General features: G+C 36.1%; 1 protein-coding gene across 3 annotated transcripts in view; it reads right to left on the bottom strand.

The window, feature by feature from the left end:
• LOC128999306 (thymidine kinase, cytosolic-like) overlaps window positions 1-18,469 on the bottom strand; it is a 31,711-nt gene extending 13,242 nt beyond the window's left edge. Inside the window, exons 1-2 of one of the 3 annotated variants that reach the window (XM_054425733.1) lie at window positions 18,205-18,469; window positions 4,486-4,558 (exon numbers count right to left, since the gene is read on the bottom strand). In XM_054425733.1, coding sequence (XP_054281708.1) covers window positions 4,486-4,558; window positions 18,205-18,258 — 127 coding nt within the window. In that variant the 5' untranslated portion in view covers window positions 18,259-18,469. Of the gene's footprint in view, window positions 1-4,485; window positions 4,559-14,891; window positions 17,768-18,204 lie in introns of those variants that run through there. The other 2 variants (XM_054425732.1, XM_054425731.1) reach the window with 2 other exon arrangements.
• Between the last annotated feature and the right edge of the window lie 454 nt (window positions 18,470-18,923).

Below are 18,923 nucleotides of genomic sequence, written 5' to 3' on the forward strand. Positions count from 1 at the left end.
TGCTGCGCTTAACAACTATTAAATGGTAATTTGTTCTTTACGATGAATAATAAAAGTGTATGCCAAAAATAAAAATAGAATATTTTACTTAATTGCCAGTGGATAAACAATGTTTTTTTTCATTAGGTATATAACTATATAGGTAAGTTTTTAGGCGTTACTACCACCACGTGAGCACACAAAATACAGCTGTCCGTGTGAAAAGCATGCATTTTCTAAATTTAAACCGACGATAGTCAGGAATTGCTCTAGTGCCTTATAATGGTGATTGCGAAAGCAAGACACAAAGGAAATTGTAGATGCAGTAATGTGGTGGGTTAATGACAAATTGAGTGGCATTTGAATACCTGAGATAGCACGCACGATTATTATTCACTTAATAATTTATGTTAGATTGTGTGGGTATAGAACAAAAGATAAAAATATTAAGGCATTGCCATCCTTGTTTATAATACATTGATAAAGGTTTGGATAAAACGTTGGAGAATTTAAACGTTGTTGAGCGCACAGGTGTGTTGGGATTGGGGTTTAATATATTTGGAATTATTCAAAAGTAAAATAGTTTTCTGTACTACACTCTGTAGAAATATTGGGGCACAGGGGTGTACCTAAGCTCTGAGCCATTAGGTAGTAGTAGTATATTTTTGAATTTTAATGAAGTTGTGTTTGAGTGTTTCAGATTTTTCAATTCAGCATCTTGAGATTGAGTTTCAGAAATTTGTTCAAATGATATAGTTGAAGGTAGGTCAATAGCACTTATTCTTGACATGAAATCAGCAGGAATGTTTTGCTTTCTTGGTAGATACCTTATGTTGGTAGTGAACTGCCCAATTAAGTCTTGATGTAATTGCCGTGGGTTAGATGTGTCAGAGGGTTTATTGAAGGCAACAGATAGAGGTTTGTGATCTGTGTACAGTAGAACCTCTTTAATCCGAACTAATTGGGACCAGGGGTAGTTCGGACTATTGAATAGTTCGGATTACAGAACATATTGTTGTTTTTACATAGCAATTGCTAGGGAAAAGTAAAAAATACTTTATAAGGTGAAATACAGTGTTTATTTAATACAGTACCGTAATAAACATAGGGAATAAACAGTACGGTACATTACAATAGAAACAATTACACTGCGTATACCAAAAAATACAGTATCCAATGAAAACTACTGTTCTGTGTATAGAGTACAGCAATGAGGCGTTCGGATTAAAGAGGTTCTACTGTATATAACAAAACTTTGCCCTTCAAGGAGATAACGGATATGCTTTATGGATATGCAGCCAGGAGCTCCCTGTCATAGGTACTGTATCGTTTCTGAGTTGTGAGGGATTTAGAAAAAAAACAAAGAGGATCAAAGTTCCCATTACAAATTTGGTGAAGGGACGAACCTTTAGCAAAGTTCGATGCATCGACCATGAGAGCTAAAAGAGCATCAGGAGAGGGGTGAGGTAGAAGTGTGGCATTGACTAGCTGACTCTTGCATCCTCAAAAGCTTTCTTGGATTCTGAAGTCCAACTTATTTTTCGTTTGTCACATTTATGTGTATCCTTACACAAATCAAATAGTTTTTGCTGAGTAGCAGCTGCGTTAGGGAGTGACTTCTGTAAAAGTGTATAAGTCCAAGAAATCTACGAAGCTCAAGAATGGTGTCAGGAAGTTTGTAGCTGTTGTCAACAATAGCTTCAACTTTATCAGGAAGAGGAGAAATTCCTTGTTTAGAAACTGTGTAACCAAGAAAAGGGTTCTCAGTCACACCAAATATGCCCTTTGACGTACCCATTAATATTGATGTGATGCTCATTAAGTCTATCAAAAACTGTTTGCTATTGAATAATATGTTCTTTTGAGGAGGATGCTACCAAAATATCATCCAAGTAGCAAAAGATAAACTGTAGATCTTGCAGGAGGGAATTGATATATCACTGGAAAGTTTCCTTAATCCAAAAGGCATTTTGAGAAATTCAAATAAACCAAAAGGTGTTATGACAGCCGTTTTTGGAATGTCATCAGGAGCTACTGGAATGTAATAAAAAGCCCAAACAAGATCAATTTTGGAAAATATAGTTTTTCCATTTAACTGGCTGTTAAAATCATGCAAATAAGGTATGGGGTATCTATCAGGAACTGTTTTGGCATTTAGGGCAGGGTAATCCCCGCAAGGTCTCCATGAACCATCACTTTCAGGAGCAAAATGAAGTGGACAACAGCTTTTTGAAGTCCTGCATATACCTAAGTAACCCAACCATCCTATGAAACTCCTTTTTAGCTACCGCAAGTTTTTCTGGAGGTAAACGCCTAGCCCTAAAGTTCACAGGTTGGCCTGTTGTCTGAATTGAGTGAAAGACTGTGTCCTGTGAGACAGAAAATTTGGATTTTCTTTAAGTAAATTTAGATATTGGTTGATGAGTTTTGAGTATTTTCCATTTGGGTCAAGAATCAAAACGGATTGTTGATTTGAACGTTTTTGAATTCCCATAACAGATAATTGAGTCCTGTTATCGATTAGTCTTTTATTTTTAATATCGACAAGTAAACCATTATGTGATAAAAGTCTGCCCCAATTTTGGGTTAAGTAACATCTGCAACAATGAAAGACCAGGCAAACTTTCTTTTCAAGCCTAGATCAAGTTTGATGTCATGTTTACGGTACATTTTAATAACAGAACCATTGGCAGCGTATAATTGTCTATTACTTGCAGTAAATATGTCTTTGTTTGTGAGAGGCAAAACAGATATGTCTGCTCCGGAGTCAACGAGAAAGTTCCGACCACAGGGTAAGTTAGTTACAAATAAGTGGCAAGATTGAAAGCACCTGTCATCCTCAGCCGCATTTAGTGACGGGGCCGGAAGTTTTCCTGTTGGCAATTGATATTTGGTGCAAACAAACAAGGTTTAACACATTTTTTTGCATAATCGCCAAATTTGAAATGATACCAGAAAAAAAATTCACCTTGATCATTCTTCTCTTTAGGATAGAACTTGTTCTTCTGTTTGGTTGACAAATTTTGTTTATTTATCTTAAGAAGTCCATCGATGGATTGAGTTAGTTCACTTACTTGTTTTTCTAAGGTGGAAATCCGATCAGCCGATTGTGCGACATCTTCTTGAGCACAAACGTAGTCGTCGACAGCTGATACTTCAGGTACTTGGTCACCTAACTTAGCTAAGTTGTCAAGAGAATCGGTTTGAGAAGCAGCTAGAGCAGTACGAATAACACTAGGTAGATGTTGTAAAAAAATAACTTACAAAAACCTGTCAGTTACCTGTGTGCCTGCGGTTCTCATTTCACGAAGAAGAGTTGTCGGCTTCTTATCTCCGAGAAAAACTTCTGTTGTTAGTTGTTTTAGCTTGACATTTTCTGAGACTTCATATTCTGAGCAGAGCCTTTCTTTTAAGTCAGAGTGGGGAGTTTGAGACAAAGGTTTGGTAATAAAATCTGAAAGGTGACTTGCAACTTCATGTCCATTGAGCTCATTACATAATTGTATTTACAGTAGTTTTTTCCTTCCAAATTCCATGAAGAGAAAATTGACCTTCAATTTGATGAAACCAAAGTGAAACATTTCTGTTCCAAAACGGTGGAATTTTCACTTGAATTAGTAAGATTTGTGAAGCAGGGTGTACTAGGAGTTGGGGAAGATTCTTGAGTATTCATGTTGGTCTAATTGAATTAATGACAGTAACCAGTATAAATTGGGGTCATCAAATAAGGTAAGTAACTTATATAAATATACTAAATTGAAATAAAATAATTAAAAGGAGAGATGACAAATCATAGAAACACTTTTTATATTAAGAAAGAACAACAGCCTTAGGCCACCTTCACACTAAATCACCGTGACCAGGAAGTGACCCATGTTTGTCATGTACTAATCTCTGCAATATTTTCCATTCTTCTTCCTCCCTTAAACTTTTCTCGTCTTGATGTACTTGCTTGGATTTGTTTTTTACTGGTGCTGCAATTTGCTGACGCAGTTTCTGAATTTAAACTATTTCCATTCTCAGAAAACACTTGGACTTCCATCTGTGTATAACTTCCGTCCCTTCATCTATTACCACTTCACTTTCACTCATTATATTGCTCTAAATCAACAAACTTCTTCTACAAAAACTTCACTTGTTAAGAACAATGTGCACACAGACAGTGACCCTAGTCACAGTGTCCCAGTGTGAACTGCTCCATTTGAAGTAATGTGTCATACCTGAAGATTCACATAACAGGTGACCCAGTCGGTGACCAAGCTGGGACACTCTTGGGTCACTGTTTCCTTGCCAAGAAACAGTGACCTATCAAATTAAATCAAATACTCCTTTATTGCCAGTTAACATTTTTACATGCATGGCTTGTGTCACAATTTTTATAAAATACAAAATTATCAGCATTGTACCATTGGGCAGCTGTCATAAGTACCCTATTGCTTTTATTTCCTAATGAAAGTTCAATGGTCTACATTAAAATTACAACAATCAATACAACTATTATCTTACCAGCAAATCTGTATCTCTTGAGTCTGCGGATAAGTTCTGTGGTCTTCCCAGAGAACATCGGTCCAAAGATGATCTGAGGCAAAATGTCAGACTGAGTTTAATTAAGAAGGTAGAGATCAGTAATACTGTTCAATACTGTTCAATGAAATGGCGACCATGCATAGTAGGTATTTTAAGCCAAGTATGAATGGAGATGAGTGTAGGATGAGTGGTGCAATCTTGTAGTCTTGTTAGTGACTAAGGCCGACATTCCTTAGGCACAGCTGTTAATTAATAGCCCATACAGCTAATGGCAACTAAGGGACCTACAGTTTATATGCAGTGGAATCCGAACCACATATCTAGAGGATGCTCCGTTTTGTATTGCTGTCATTAAATTCCATTAAAATTACTCAAGTTATGGAGTTACGGACATCTATCTATATACAGGGTGAATCAGACCACCCGTGCACATATTTCAACGGGATATACAGCCGCTTGTGTAACTCACTGATCAGGTATACAAATGTTTACCCACTTCTAGAACAGCTAGGGATCTGAATTTTTTTGTGGAGGTCTGTCAAGGTCCTAAACCATGAAGGAATAAAAAAAAGTTCTATTTCAAATTACAACCCCGCCCCCAAAAAATTCCCTTAAATCCCACGTTTTTAGGAAAACACATATTTTTTAATCGGCTTTAGCTCAAAAACGGTAAGAGCTAGCAAAGATTTGAAAGAATTTTCATGGTTAGGGATTAAATTTTCTACAATCCACCCTTAAGCGGTTTTTTCTGAAAATCACACTCCTCCACCTTTAAAATACGCCCTACTTCTAAAATTTGTAAAATGTCTTGGATTTTGTACGTGTTTTTAATTTTTTTAATTACTTTTCGGACATATATTTGTACTTTTAATGATCCTAACATTGAAAGAAAAGTGCCCAAAGTGACATTTTAAAATTGTAAATGGCGGATTTCCAATGAAAAACGGTAGTTTTTTAACGCTTGTTGGGAAAAACCGTCTGATTCATCCTGTTTATAAACCATTTTCTAATGATTAGTGTTTATAACCTTGTCTGGGGACATCAAAATGAAAAAGTAGATGAGTCCTGGGTCTAGGTCTTGCCGCGCGACGTACGGCAATAGCTACTTCCCTAAAGGAAAATTTGTTAGACGCACATTTAGTGTAAAAATTTACCTTTCCTTTTTAAAAGAGGAGTCTTGGAGCTACTACTAAGGCTAGGATTATACTAGGACGCTGGCGTCCGGGAGGCCGGCGTCCGGGACGCTAGCGGGGCATTAAATCAAATGGGGGCGATTATACTAGGGATGCCAGCGTCGGATGCTAAAAAAGCCACCGGACGCTCGATTTTGTGCCTCCTTGGGAACGGGGTTTTATGGGGTAAAAAAGGGGTTTTGTCATATTTCTCTCTAGGCAATTTTAATTAGCTTAAAAGCATATAATTAAGTATATTAAAGTGTTTTTGTACGGTTATTAGTTACGTATAAAATTCAAATAAGTGTAAATTTATAATTCCCATGTTATTCTTAGGCTGTGGTTTCCTAGACGCGTAGTAGATGCGCAGCAGTTTAGATGCGCAGCGTCTTTTATCCAGGTCCAAAAACGCAGCTGCCGTGAGTGGTTTCCTAGACTGCGTACAATACATACGGTTGGTGCGTAATATAAGTTCACGGGAGAGATTACTAGTGGCTACTATGATGTTATACGATGATTTAGATAATGAAATGAATATTTTGGCATTAAAAGCTTTGAAGAAGCGTAAGCAGTGGAAAGTACATGTTAGGAACTATACGTGGCCTTCACGCATCTTTTAACTGTAGTGTTAAAGCAAACATGTCAATTTAAAATGAAAACAATAAATCTTCATTTACCCTGTCAAACTTTGCTTTTACTGTTATTATATTTACCTATTCGGGATTTACCGAATCGATGAAAATACCTTTTACAAGTATAACTGCAATTATCATTTTGTACTTATACGCCAACCCTGTAAGAAGTTTGGGTACTATGCTAGTAATTAATATAGAGTTATTACTAAGATGTTCGGGAGTTCTTAAAATAATTATGGGGACACTTATATTTGGGAGTTGGTTGTGCTGACTTGAAAAGAATATTTAGGTTTATTTATTAATACAGTAACAACAATAAGAAAATATGTGAGGACAAATTAATTGTAGAGAACATGTAACAAGGGGATTAAATATTAAAATCACACATTATGGGAAAATTAACACTACATAACGAATGATATGAAATATAATACTATAAAATTTTAATTGTATGAAAAGTATTTCCATAATATGTCATTAGAAGAGACAAATTCAATCAATTTTTCGTCGCTGTTGGAGAATTTTGCCTTATGTACAACATTTACTTCCAAATCCATTGCACAAGACATGTCTAAAACGCAGCGTAACTCAGATTCGACTGCTCTGAGAGCAGTCGGTCAAATACGCAGCTATTGGTGCGCGCGTATTAGATGCGCGCGCATTAGATACGCAGCCTAGGAAACCGCTTACATGAAACTCCATAAGACAAGTGTGCTGCGTCTTAGATGCGCACACGCAGCGCATCTATTACGCGTCTAGGAAACCACAGCCTTATAGAAAATATTTTTAACTGTTGGAATTTACTTGTGTATGGATATATTTTGGTCAAACTTGGCCAATTTGTTTCATACTAAGCTATTAATATTTTACTAAAAACACACAATATTAGCCTCCTTAAAGCAGCAAATCTGGGTACTCGTTAAACCTAATGTTATTTAAATAGATATAAACAAAAAGTGACAAAACATTGAAATAAAATGGCCGTCCGAGAGGCTAGCATCCCAACACAAATCACGTCATTTTAGGCTCGACTTGGGACGCTAGCCTCTCGGACGCCAGCATCCCGGACGCCAGCGTCCTAGTATAATCCTAGCCTAAGTTGACATTGGCTATTTAAATAAAATTGTATTTAAAAAAAATAGGTTTATGGAACAATGGGTACAATAGGTAAAAATGGGTATATTGGTCATTTAATGCTCTTTTTTGGAGAAGACTTTAACGGTATCTAAAATCTCTCTTGCATAATATGTCCCTAGGAGTGTAAAAACTCAACTATCTTGCTACGAGCACTGAAGGCTGCTTCAGCCAATTTACCAACAACACAGGAGTGATAGGAATACCATCGACCTTTGCCCAGTTATAGCCAGGAAGACATTCTATTTCCATGTTTTAGTTGTAGCCAGAATGATAAAAAAATACATACAGGGTGCGGCAAAAAAAACCGATCTATTTTCTGAAGAGCACTGTTCAGCGACAGGTCGTCCGAGAGTGGTGGGAGTAGGCTCGTTGGAAAGCCTACACAATGCAATTTTTTGTAGTCAAACAGCAGTGGTCGCCTGAGCTAGTGCTGTTGTTTCTGAGTAGTTTTTATAAAATAGTGAATTCATTCATTGCTACTCAGCAGCAGTTTCATGCATTCTTTCAATTAAGGCGACATGGAGAAGTTCCGTTGCGTAGCACAATAATGCGATGGGTTACCTACTTACTTTAGGACAACGGCTTCTGCGTTGAAAAGGGAGCTGGCAGGCCTTCCAAAGTCAGATCGGACGCCAGACAACAAACATTCGGTAGAACATTCGGTGCTGCTGTGGAAAACAGTCCTCGTAGGCCAGCCCGAAAACAAGCGGCTGCATTGAACATGTCTGACCGCTCAGTTATAGGAATTTTGAGGTGAATTTTCATCCCTATGGATTAGAATAATAATCTGTATAATTTGGTAATCATCCATAAAGATAATCACGACGGAACCTCTCTGTGTCGACCTAATTGAATAAAAGCACGGAACTGCCTCTGAGTTGCAATGACTAAATCATTACTTTTTAAAAACGTCTCGATAACAATCGCACATAGCTCATACGACCACTGCTCTATGACTACAAAAAATGGCATTGTATAGGCTTTCCAACGAGCCTACTCCCACCACCCTCAGACGACCTGTCGCTAAACAGTGCCCTACAGAAAATGGATCGGTTTTTTTGCCGCACCCTGTATATACACATAGTTGAACTGAGCTGTGTGCTGTATATTGCTGATTTCTGTGTGAACTTTGTAATCAAGCCACGTGCACTGAATGGACAACTTATTGTAAAGCCTCCGGATTACGTTGAATATGTAAATTGGTTTAATACCTGCTTCTATGTAATCCAATAGTTGCAAGTATTGGATTACATAGAAGCAGGTATTTAAACCAATTTATATATCATATAGTCAACTATCAAGAAAACAAAAACTAAAGGGAGAAAATTAGACTAGGGCTATTATATAAATAGTGGTCCATAAATAATGTCAATCAGCTGTTGTTACGTGTGTTGAAATATGACATACGTTTAAAAAATAATCCGTTATTTATGGACCACCCTTTATAGCACACTCTGTAAACGACTAAGTCTACCTTTTTGAATAAAAATTTTGCTTCAGCTGGTTTTTGGTTCATCAGGATGGAAAGTTTACTTCAGTATCCAATGATGATAATTTAAGCCAGTAAGCCAATGATATAATGTTCAAGTGGCAACCACAACTAAAGTTAGGATTCATTTCCTACTCTTGGAACATAAAGCGTTAATGAATTTCAACGCTTCAAAATAAGGCTTGCTAATGCAATTTTTTTTCAGTTCCTTGGTGTGTGAACCTTCTTAATGCATGTTTCTCTAAATGTAAGAAGTAAGAGATTGTAATAAGCAGCAAACCTAGAGGTCGATGGATTGAACCGTTTTGATGGTTTTTAATAATATTGTAGCTAACTGCTATGTGATGCAAAGGTTTTTGTTCATTTCATTTTGCTACATTGTCTGAGTGTGTTCCAATTTGATTAAAGAACGGGTTCATAAGTTTATAGTCAACCAGAATTATCAGTTTTTAGTCATAAAAGTTAATTTGATTTAAGATTTTTGCTAAAAGTTCCATAGCTACACTGTTGCTGTTGCATCTACAACCCATGAAGTAAAATCCATTTCATGGTACATGATACATGTATTGTAATTTTCCATCCCTTGGCCAATTTTACCAACTTATTCAATTTGCCAAACTTATTTTGGCTAATTATTTATACCTACTTTTGTTTGTTGGATTTTACAAGATTACATAGACATGGATGGATAAATTAAAATCCATAAAAGGTAAAAAATAGCTATTTTTATTTACAAATATCACAGTTTTTCACATCACACTTCCATGTCTTAATTAATTTTAATCTATGTAAAGTTGTTAATGAGTATTATTGGTAATATTAGGACTGACTGATTATACAAAATATTTTTTTAGTCCTATTTTAACTGAAATCTTTATTTTAAAGAACCTTTTAAGAATTAGGATTTTTTTCTTAAATTAAGGAATTAGGAAACATGTTTAGGGTACATCTTTTACCTAAGATGGTATGAATAGAAACATAAAATCATTGATTACATTTTAACTAACTAAGAATATAGGGCCTAAATAAGCTGTCTACATAAACCCTGTTGCTCTAATGACAAACTAGCTCATGATTTATTAATAACAAGCCTATAAATATGAATAAGATTTGTGTTTCTAAATTGGAATCACCAATTAACTCTTTTTTAGCTGTTTAAAGACAACTTTTTGCTCAATTTGAAAGAAATTGATCTTGATTTGTGTCCCGTTTACAGGAGTGTTTCCCTAAAGGTTGTAATGAGCAATGATACATTACATCCTAATGCTAACAAGATACCAAGGTGAAATTGTATACCCTTCCTCACAAAACCTATTTAAACAAATTTAAAGGATTTAAGAGTATTTTTTTTAGATGGGCTGCCTATTAGCACACGATTAAAATATCCGAAAACTGTTTTAAAACAAAGATTTCAGGTGTGTTGTAATAAATTATGTTAGCTAATCTATATATATATATATAAATATAACTAAGATATCCAGTAAGACAGTAGACACCACCTTAACCGGGAGACTGCAGCCAAACATCAATTTGGCTAATTAAACCAACTTGTTAAAAAACAGCCGGCTAAAAGATAGAAACTTTCGAAGGCCAGCCAAAACAACAGCAATGTAAAAGGTGTCCAGTTAAGAGGATATCTACTGTATTGGAATGTACAATTCAAGTTTTTCTTATTATAGATTAAGTAGCCATATCACAGCATAATTTGGAAGAGTACCTACATTAGAGATCTTACCATACCTGTTTTATGCTAGTAAAAATTAATTTTCAAATTGATTACCAAGTTACATATTTTAAAGATTAGGACCTTCCCTATTACATTACTCTTCTAGTAAAACATATAGCTGGTTGGTTAGCCATGAAAGTGTTAAAGAGCTTGGACCTTCTATCTAAAAGTAGCTTGTTTTATCATGAGATTCTATACATCAGTTGTGATGTTTATAGGGCAATTAAATAAGTCTTACAACAGGTTAAAAGACTATGTTTTAGACCAGGGGTCTCCATTTCAACCTACCGCCACATCCGCCCCACAGAAAGTCAGCCTAGGCTAATGGAAATAAATATTTTTGATAGCAAACATTGATAATCTTTTCTCCCAATCGCATAAACAGCTGTGTTCTGGCAGTCTTTGCTATACCATGATCGTTTCCCTCGATCGCCGTAACACTGGTTACCATATCTTTGCAGTCTCAGTGATACCGTAATCATTTCCCGCGATTGCAGTGACACTTGTGAACATATATTGCGGTCTCAGCGATGCCGTAATAATTTCCCGCGATTGCAGTGACACTTGTGAACATATATTGCGGTCTCAGCGATGCCGATGCCGTAATCATTTCCCGCAATCGCAGTGACACTTGTGAACATATAATGGGGTCTCAGCGATGCCGTAATCATTTCTCGCGATTGCGGAGACACTAGAGACTATATATTGCGGTCTTAGCCATACTGTAATCGTTTCCTGCACAACCCTTATCACGGGTTATTGTGATTTCTTTACGTTAAAAGAGAACCAATAGAACGCTGTCAATGAATGGAGATTGGGCAATAGAATATTGATATAACTTTTAGCTCATACCAAATTCAAGTAGGTACAATTCAATGTTTTTTTCCGTTCAACAAAATTCTCCTACAATTCCAGTCTCCATCTCTGCTGGTTATCATGTTCAAATATGAGTATATAGTACACGTCTCTCAACTACCAATTTTTTTTGGTAGAGGAAAATTAGCAGGAAACATGCAGTGGTCGAATCATCTAAATACAGATCTGCCAAGATGGATAGTAGTTTGAAATGAATCACAATTATCAGAACTACAAATTGCATTGCAATCCCAAATGAGCTTATAACTGAAAGTTTTATAGTTGTTACAAAAGATTTGTGTCATCCTGTGTTTTATTAGGCTTTTCTGGAATTTTGGTTTGCAACACCGTAAGTTTATGCTGCAGGGAGGGGGGGGGGGGTTAACTTTCTGCACTTAACTGAAATATGACTGGCCCAACTTCCCTACAAAAATGTACTGTTTGGTCCTCAAGGGAAAAAGGGTTGGAGACTCCTGGTTTATACCGTTCCTTTTAAGCAAATTGTAGTCTATCAAATATATCTGGTTTTCGGAAAATAAAGTAATAAGTTAATAGTTGTTTGTTGACAAACAATCAACGTGGTTTTATACAATACAATACAAAACTTACAATGTAATGTGGTTCAGGTATTAGTCAACAAAAAGTAATATTGTACAATGACTTGCAAGTATAAACATGCCCCATGTGCAGTAACCTGTACATTATAGTTGACAGGTTTTTTTTTAAGTTGGTTCTTTAACAATTGTTTGGAATTTTCATTTTTAGTTTGATAGGTTTCCAGATATTAAAACGGGAATATCTGAAGAGCTGACTAGGTTTGATAATCTCTCAGTATTTAAATGTGTTTTAAAATAATGCTTAGCATACCTTATGTGTATACAAATATTGCCTAAGTAGGTCTAACAACTGATAAGAGTATATTACCGATGTATTACAGTGGAACCTCGAAAAGAAGACCCTCGATAACAAGTCACTCTTGATAACAAGTGCATTTTTCAAATCCCTCTAGGTGTATTATTTTACCTCTAAACACATGTTATTGCAAACCTCAATAAGAAGTCAACCTTGATAATCAGACTTATTTTATAACCCCCGTGAGAGTCTTGTTACAAAGGTTCTACTAGCTTAACACTAAATCTGGGTTAAAATGAGACAATCATACCTTGTAGATCCCTCTACAATATAAACATGCTCCTAAGGCTATAAATAGTTCATTATTTTATCATCATATTATGTTTGACTATGCATTTTTTGTATATTTTTGTTATGACCATACAGTTTAAACTATTACAAATGAATGAGGACTTGTAGTGAATGTGATTTAGGCTGAGATAGTATAATCTCTATTTATGGTATTGAACACAAGTTGAAATGGTTAGTTAATCAGTACAGTAGGCCTATACTAAAATGAGACTATGGCAATATTTTTTTAGAGAGCATAATTAAGTAATTGATAGAATATAACAGGAACAAAAAAAAACAAAATTCATTACAGTACAGTAGAACTCCTAATATTTGGCGTCAGAAATTTCCGGTCCTCAGTTTATCCGATCACTTCCCAGAAGCAATACCAAAAATATTTCCCGTGGCTGTACACGTAGTCTCCATGATTTGAGCGTTCTCACGGTTTATCTGCTTCCTGTTCATACACATTTTTAGCGGGATCATTACTCAGTTGAGCTAGTAGATTCCAAAAAGATACTTTAAACACTACTTTTAGAACCAATCACAAGTTGTTATTGGATACATATCATCGTTTTAATAATAGGTTGGTTTATACGGCCAAAATGTTATCCGGCCAGGGGCTCGGTCCCATGTAGGCCAAATATTAGGGGTTTTACTGTATGCGGTTAAGATTTGTCAATAATTTTTATCCGAACACAGTTACCTACCCATCCCTAAGAGTATTCATCAAGTTAAGTTCCTCAAAAAATGGAAAAGACACTCACATAATAGTTATTTTATATAGAAGAAGCTAGTTATTTTCCAATATTTAAATGATTGATAAATTTAAGATATTGTGGGGCCAAGTTATAGAAGATGAAAAAAAAACTTGGCTACTGTGAAAATTAGCTCGTTGAATTTAGGGTTCAGCTTAGAGGTCTCAATCCCAAGCAATCCATAATTCTGAAACCTAATAACTAGGTTTTAACACAGATATTACTGCTCAGTTCAATAAACTAACAAACAACAAAAGTACAATATGGGAGGAATCAGCAGCTACAGAAGAAAAGATTTTCTGTTGACTCAAATAAAACAATTTAAAATACAAAAAACAAATTGTCTGCTTATGTAGCAGCATGTGTACAAAACACTAATTTAGGGCTATAAAATATTTAGTAGGGGCCTACTCTAGTCTAAAACAAATTACAAAGATAAAATGATAGACCCTAAATATATGCAATCTTAGTATTGGCAACGCAATTGGTGTGTTTATAGTACAGTAATGTTTTTAGATTTCTTTTCAAATAACAAGGCGACCCCTGCATGAATTGCACATTTTAATAGGGATCAAAACTTATTTCCAAGGTAAAAATACCGTAATAATGCATTTTATTTTTCAAAGATCTAGATCTGCACCATAAAGACTGAAAAGTGATTTGCCTATCTCAATAAGGTTCCCATTAAAAAAGTAGCCTTTTAAAAATCCTTTTTTATAAACTTTTAACTGTTATGTCTGGTGTCTTGCTTACAGTCCGACTGTGGCTAAACAGCTGTTAGATTACAGTTCATACTTACTGTAATCCGTTTTAAAGAAGAAGTGGGGAACTCTAGTGAAATAATTTAAATGCAAGGGGGTGAAGCATTTAAAGAAATTTTTTCGTTACTATTTGCAAGTGCGCTGGATCAAGCTTTAAATGAAACCTCAATCGTGAAAATCGGTTTAGTAAATATGACAGCTGGAAAGGGATGTTACAGAGAAAACCCTTATTGTAGGTATTAAGTTTAGAAATTGAGAAAATAATAGGCCTACTACAATTAACAATCATCACATTATGTTTGCCATATCAATTGTGTTCTTTGTCTTTCATGTAAAGCAAAATTCAAATTAACTTCTTAATCAGCATATTACTTAAAACTTTGAAATTTTATCTCTAAATACATGTTAACTTTGCTAAGCACCTTTAGGATATTAGAGTTTAAGAAACTTATAAATAGGCTACCGATAATGGTAAATTACTTTTATCATGCACCATAAAATGTTAAAAAGTTATGAATTGGTCTTAACGTTTTCTTAATCTAAATTATACAAAACCAATCTATTGTTGAGTTATGGGAAAGCCTATACTGACTGAATGTGATCAACTGTTATCTTTCACCATATACATAGGCCTACTATTATATCCTAGTAAACAAAAAAACTGACTTACAGAAATTTCAATATCAAGAACTATCACAGCCGGAATCCTTATTGGTGGAGAGCATTCTTGCAATCGAAAAAGACATCTTATCTTCAGCCTCATCCAACGCAGTCTTGCCTTTAGTGTTGCGCAGTTCCAAGTTTGGACAATTTTCCATCAACAGTTTTACAAGACGTGTATTGTTTGTTTGACAGGCATAGTGAAGAGGTGTATTTCCATTCTGGTCCTGACAGTTTAGGTCACAGTGAGAGTCAAGAAGTACTTTGACGACATCCATTCTCTGGTGTAGACATGCAAGATGTATTGGAGTCATACTTTTCTTCGATTGAACATCAAGTACGGCACCAGCATCGATGAGTTTTTCAACAAGGTCCGTTCGTCCATGCATGGCCGCCACGTGGAGTGGAGTTAGACCTTCAACGTTGCAAGTGTTGACAAGTATCACATCGTGCGGAGTGACACCACCAATATCGTCTAGACCGGAGGAATGTTTGCAATCACACAAGGGATGACATTTCTTTCTTGGTGACACAGAATGACCCTCAAGACCTAGGTAAAAGCATGCCAATCGTATGTCGCCCTGGATAATGCATCGAAGTACCCGTTCAATCTTCTTGATTTCTTCAGTTGTCCGAGGATATTCACCACATGTTGGGCTCTTTCCTCTTTGAAGGTCGTCAGTAAAGTCTAGTCTTGCTTTCGAAGCTGCAGCCACTGTCATATCCAGCTTCTCTCTTTTAAACTGAGGAACAATTAACCTCACTCTACTTGTTGTCGGTCTCGTGTTTAGAAGCCTGGCAATATGAAGGTTGTGGGCATAGTCGATTGGAGTTAATTTACGCTTGTTTTCTATGGTCGGGTCTGCTCCAGCATTTAGAATTAGCTTGACAATCATTTCATAACCCCATCTGGAGGCATTGTGCAACGCAGTATCTCCATGATTGTTTCTTTTATTGATGTGTAACTCAGTCCCACTGTGTTCAGCAAAATAAACAATTGCCTTGACACACCCTTCATGACCGTTACTTGCAGCAAAATGTAGAGGAGTATTACCATCATTATCAAAACAGTTAATGTCGGCACCACTGTGAATAATGAGTAACAGTGCATTTTGATGTCCTCGAGATGAAGCATAATGCAAAGGGGTAGCTCCAGAGTAGTCAGTAGCATGAACGTTTGCACCGTGAGACAGAAGGATATCAACTACTTTGGGTTTGCCATACATACATGCTATATGAAGTGCAGTATATCCACGGTCATCGCAAGAGTGAATGGTCGGAGAGGTGTTTTTCATTATTTGTGAAACTTGGCTCTCACACTTATCACAAGAGCAGAGAGGATGACACAGCTTAAGGTTTTTCATAAATGTCTCGGTCTTACATTTTTCACATGAACATAAAGGATGACAAAGACGTTTGAGGTCGATGTGGCCTGCTTGAGCCGCAAATTCTTTCAAAATCCGTTCAACATCTTCTTCACTTCCCAGGCGAGCTGCATCAAATAGTTTACACAACGACTCATTTGTGCTGTCAGAGCTGCTGCCGGTACTTCGATGAGTTTCAAAAATTCCTGATACAGACTCTGTTTCGCTCTCTTCATCAAAAGTCAGCTGTGATTCTGGAGAAGAAGGTCCTGTTAAAATCCCTGACTTAACATGTTCTATGGCAGCTTCCAAAGAAGTCACCAAGAAGCTGTCTTGATCTACATGAACTTCGTTCGATGCTGAAAAATTAAATTGTCTCATATATGTAAGATGAGCGATCCAATTTGGAAGGCCTGATTTAATGACCAGAAAAATAAACATTGGAAGTAAATCATCTGCGGCTACAACATTGCCTTGCTTGGAGTTTGACAAGTCTTGACGTGAAATAGCAGCTAGTGTTCTTTTGAGACATCCGACTTTGCCTAGCACAGTACTGTAGCCATCAACTCGAGCTAATTCACTTCGCGCTTTGGGCACAGTATCAGCTAGATCGCTGCGAATGTCAAGATCCCTTAGCTGGATGTCTGCAAGGTTTCTCACAGTTTTGTTGAACATGCTGTCTTCAAAGGCAGTACAAGCTGTTATTCCTTTGATTAGTTTCTTGTAAATCCCATGATGTACATAAGATTCAACACTCAGTTTGATATTTTCCAAAAAATGACGATTCATGTTTGCCTTTTCTCTGATCCTACTATCTTGCATTGTCATTTGAAGACAATGGACGTACAAGTTGCTGGTTATTTCTTTCTGTATTTGCAAAGGTTTGAATTCAAGACGGTGATTTCTAGACAAAAACAATGCAATTGTTTCGTCCATTTTTTCTAAAATGTCTTTACTGCCACTTTCAGTCCAAATTAAATCAATACAATCTCGCAGAGTTTCGATTGAGACAATGCCTGTTTCACAATTAAGTTTATTCGGAAACTGTTCTAATGGACTATCAATACAGAGCACCTTATATTTAAGCATGTCTTCAGTATAAAATGTTTCTTCAAACAAAACATGAGTGCTAAAAGGACTTGAATTACTACCTGGTTCAACAGTTACAACCCTATTACAGATTCTTACATCTTTATCATTTAAAGTTCTGAAATGTGTTTCTGGCAGCTCATCACTCGGTATTAAAATATGATTGAAAAAATCTTCATGGTTTAAGGCATACCTAGGTAGAGATCCAGCTCTGGGGACACAAATAACCCAACCATCTACAGTGGCTTTCTCAAACAGCTCCAGGTGGCTTTCTTGAAGAACTTGGAAAAAAATATTGTCATTTAAATCCTCATCATAGTTAGACTCCATATTACCAAAACATAAGATCCAAAATAGGCCAAATAAATGTCTAGTGTCAACTAAATTCACTGTGTAAAAACTTTCAAAATTACAGTTTAGTAACCTATCAAACTTTTTACTTATAGCAAACCAGCTAGCAGACAGTTACATAACCAAACAGAAACTAGATCTATTATTTATTGGTCCGTTCCTGTGGGTGGGTGTGGACTGTGTGCTCAAGTCAGATTGAATTTGAGTTGAGGTAAAACCTCGAAAAAGATCTTGAAGGATGTGTTACGAGCCTAGCAAGTTCCAATTCCAACCAAATACTTCCAGCCCAGTCCGATTCAGTCTAGTCCTACTGGACTGACCATAAAAACTCCACTTGACCGCTTCATTCTTTTTTTTATGTACAGGGTCTGGTCTTACCGCCAAAACGAGTTAGGTAAAGTGCCGTTTCCCGTTATAACCTAAAAGTGGTTAAAATTAAAAACTATGGGATAAATGTAACATACCCCATCTTACAACTAATATTTTTAAATGTCAATTTTGAAATAATGTTAAACTTACTTGGATTTGTCCCTTTTTGTTGTTGTCAAACATATATCCGTTTAAATGAGCCATTCTTCCAATTCTTGATTAGCCTAAAACAACGCAAAACTAATAGGAGTATTGTCAAATACTTATTATATTATGGAGGAATGAAACCTTGCAATGACAAGCTTATTGGAATAGTACTCACGATTGCTAATATAGCAAAAGCAAGCAAACTGAAAATGTAATGTAAAAGAGTTAGTTAGAGACAAGACGCCGTAAGTCGTGAGTTCTGTTCTATTGTTTTGTTTGTTACTTTGACTGACTGACTGACGTTGAGTGAGGAGGAGGAGAGTTGAGTTGAGACTTGATGGTGGAGTGGAGTGGGGAGCAAGCGGCAGCCACGGCGGCACGGTGCAGCAGAAAGGAAATTTCGATTCCGAAATTCCACTTACAATACTAACATAAATAGTATTTTTTTATTAATTTATAAAAATACCCCCGCCACAGCAAACCTACCAACTAAGTGAATTTCCATTTGTGTGAATTGATTTTCAATCAAATCTATTCAGATAACATGAGGTTAAACGAGTACTAAGGGTTGCTGTACTAGGAAACATAAAGTGTGTTTTTTTTTTGTAAAATATTAAAAGCTTAGTATAAAATTAATGAATTTGCCAAGTTTGATCAAAATAACCCTCAAGCAAACTACAACGTTTTACAATATTCTCCAAAAGCATAACATGGAAATTTTA

Source organism: Macrosteles quadrilineatus, unplaced genomic scaffold, assembly GCF_028750875.1.
Source record: "Macrosteles quadrilineatus isolate MER2022 unplaced genomic scaffold, UCM_ALF_1.0 Scaffold_8__2_contigs__length_117827958, whole genome shotgun sequence".
NCBI lineage: Eukaryota > Metazoa > Arthropoda > Insecta > Hemiptera > Cicadellidae > Macrosteles > Macrosteles quadrilineatus.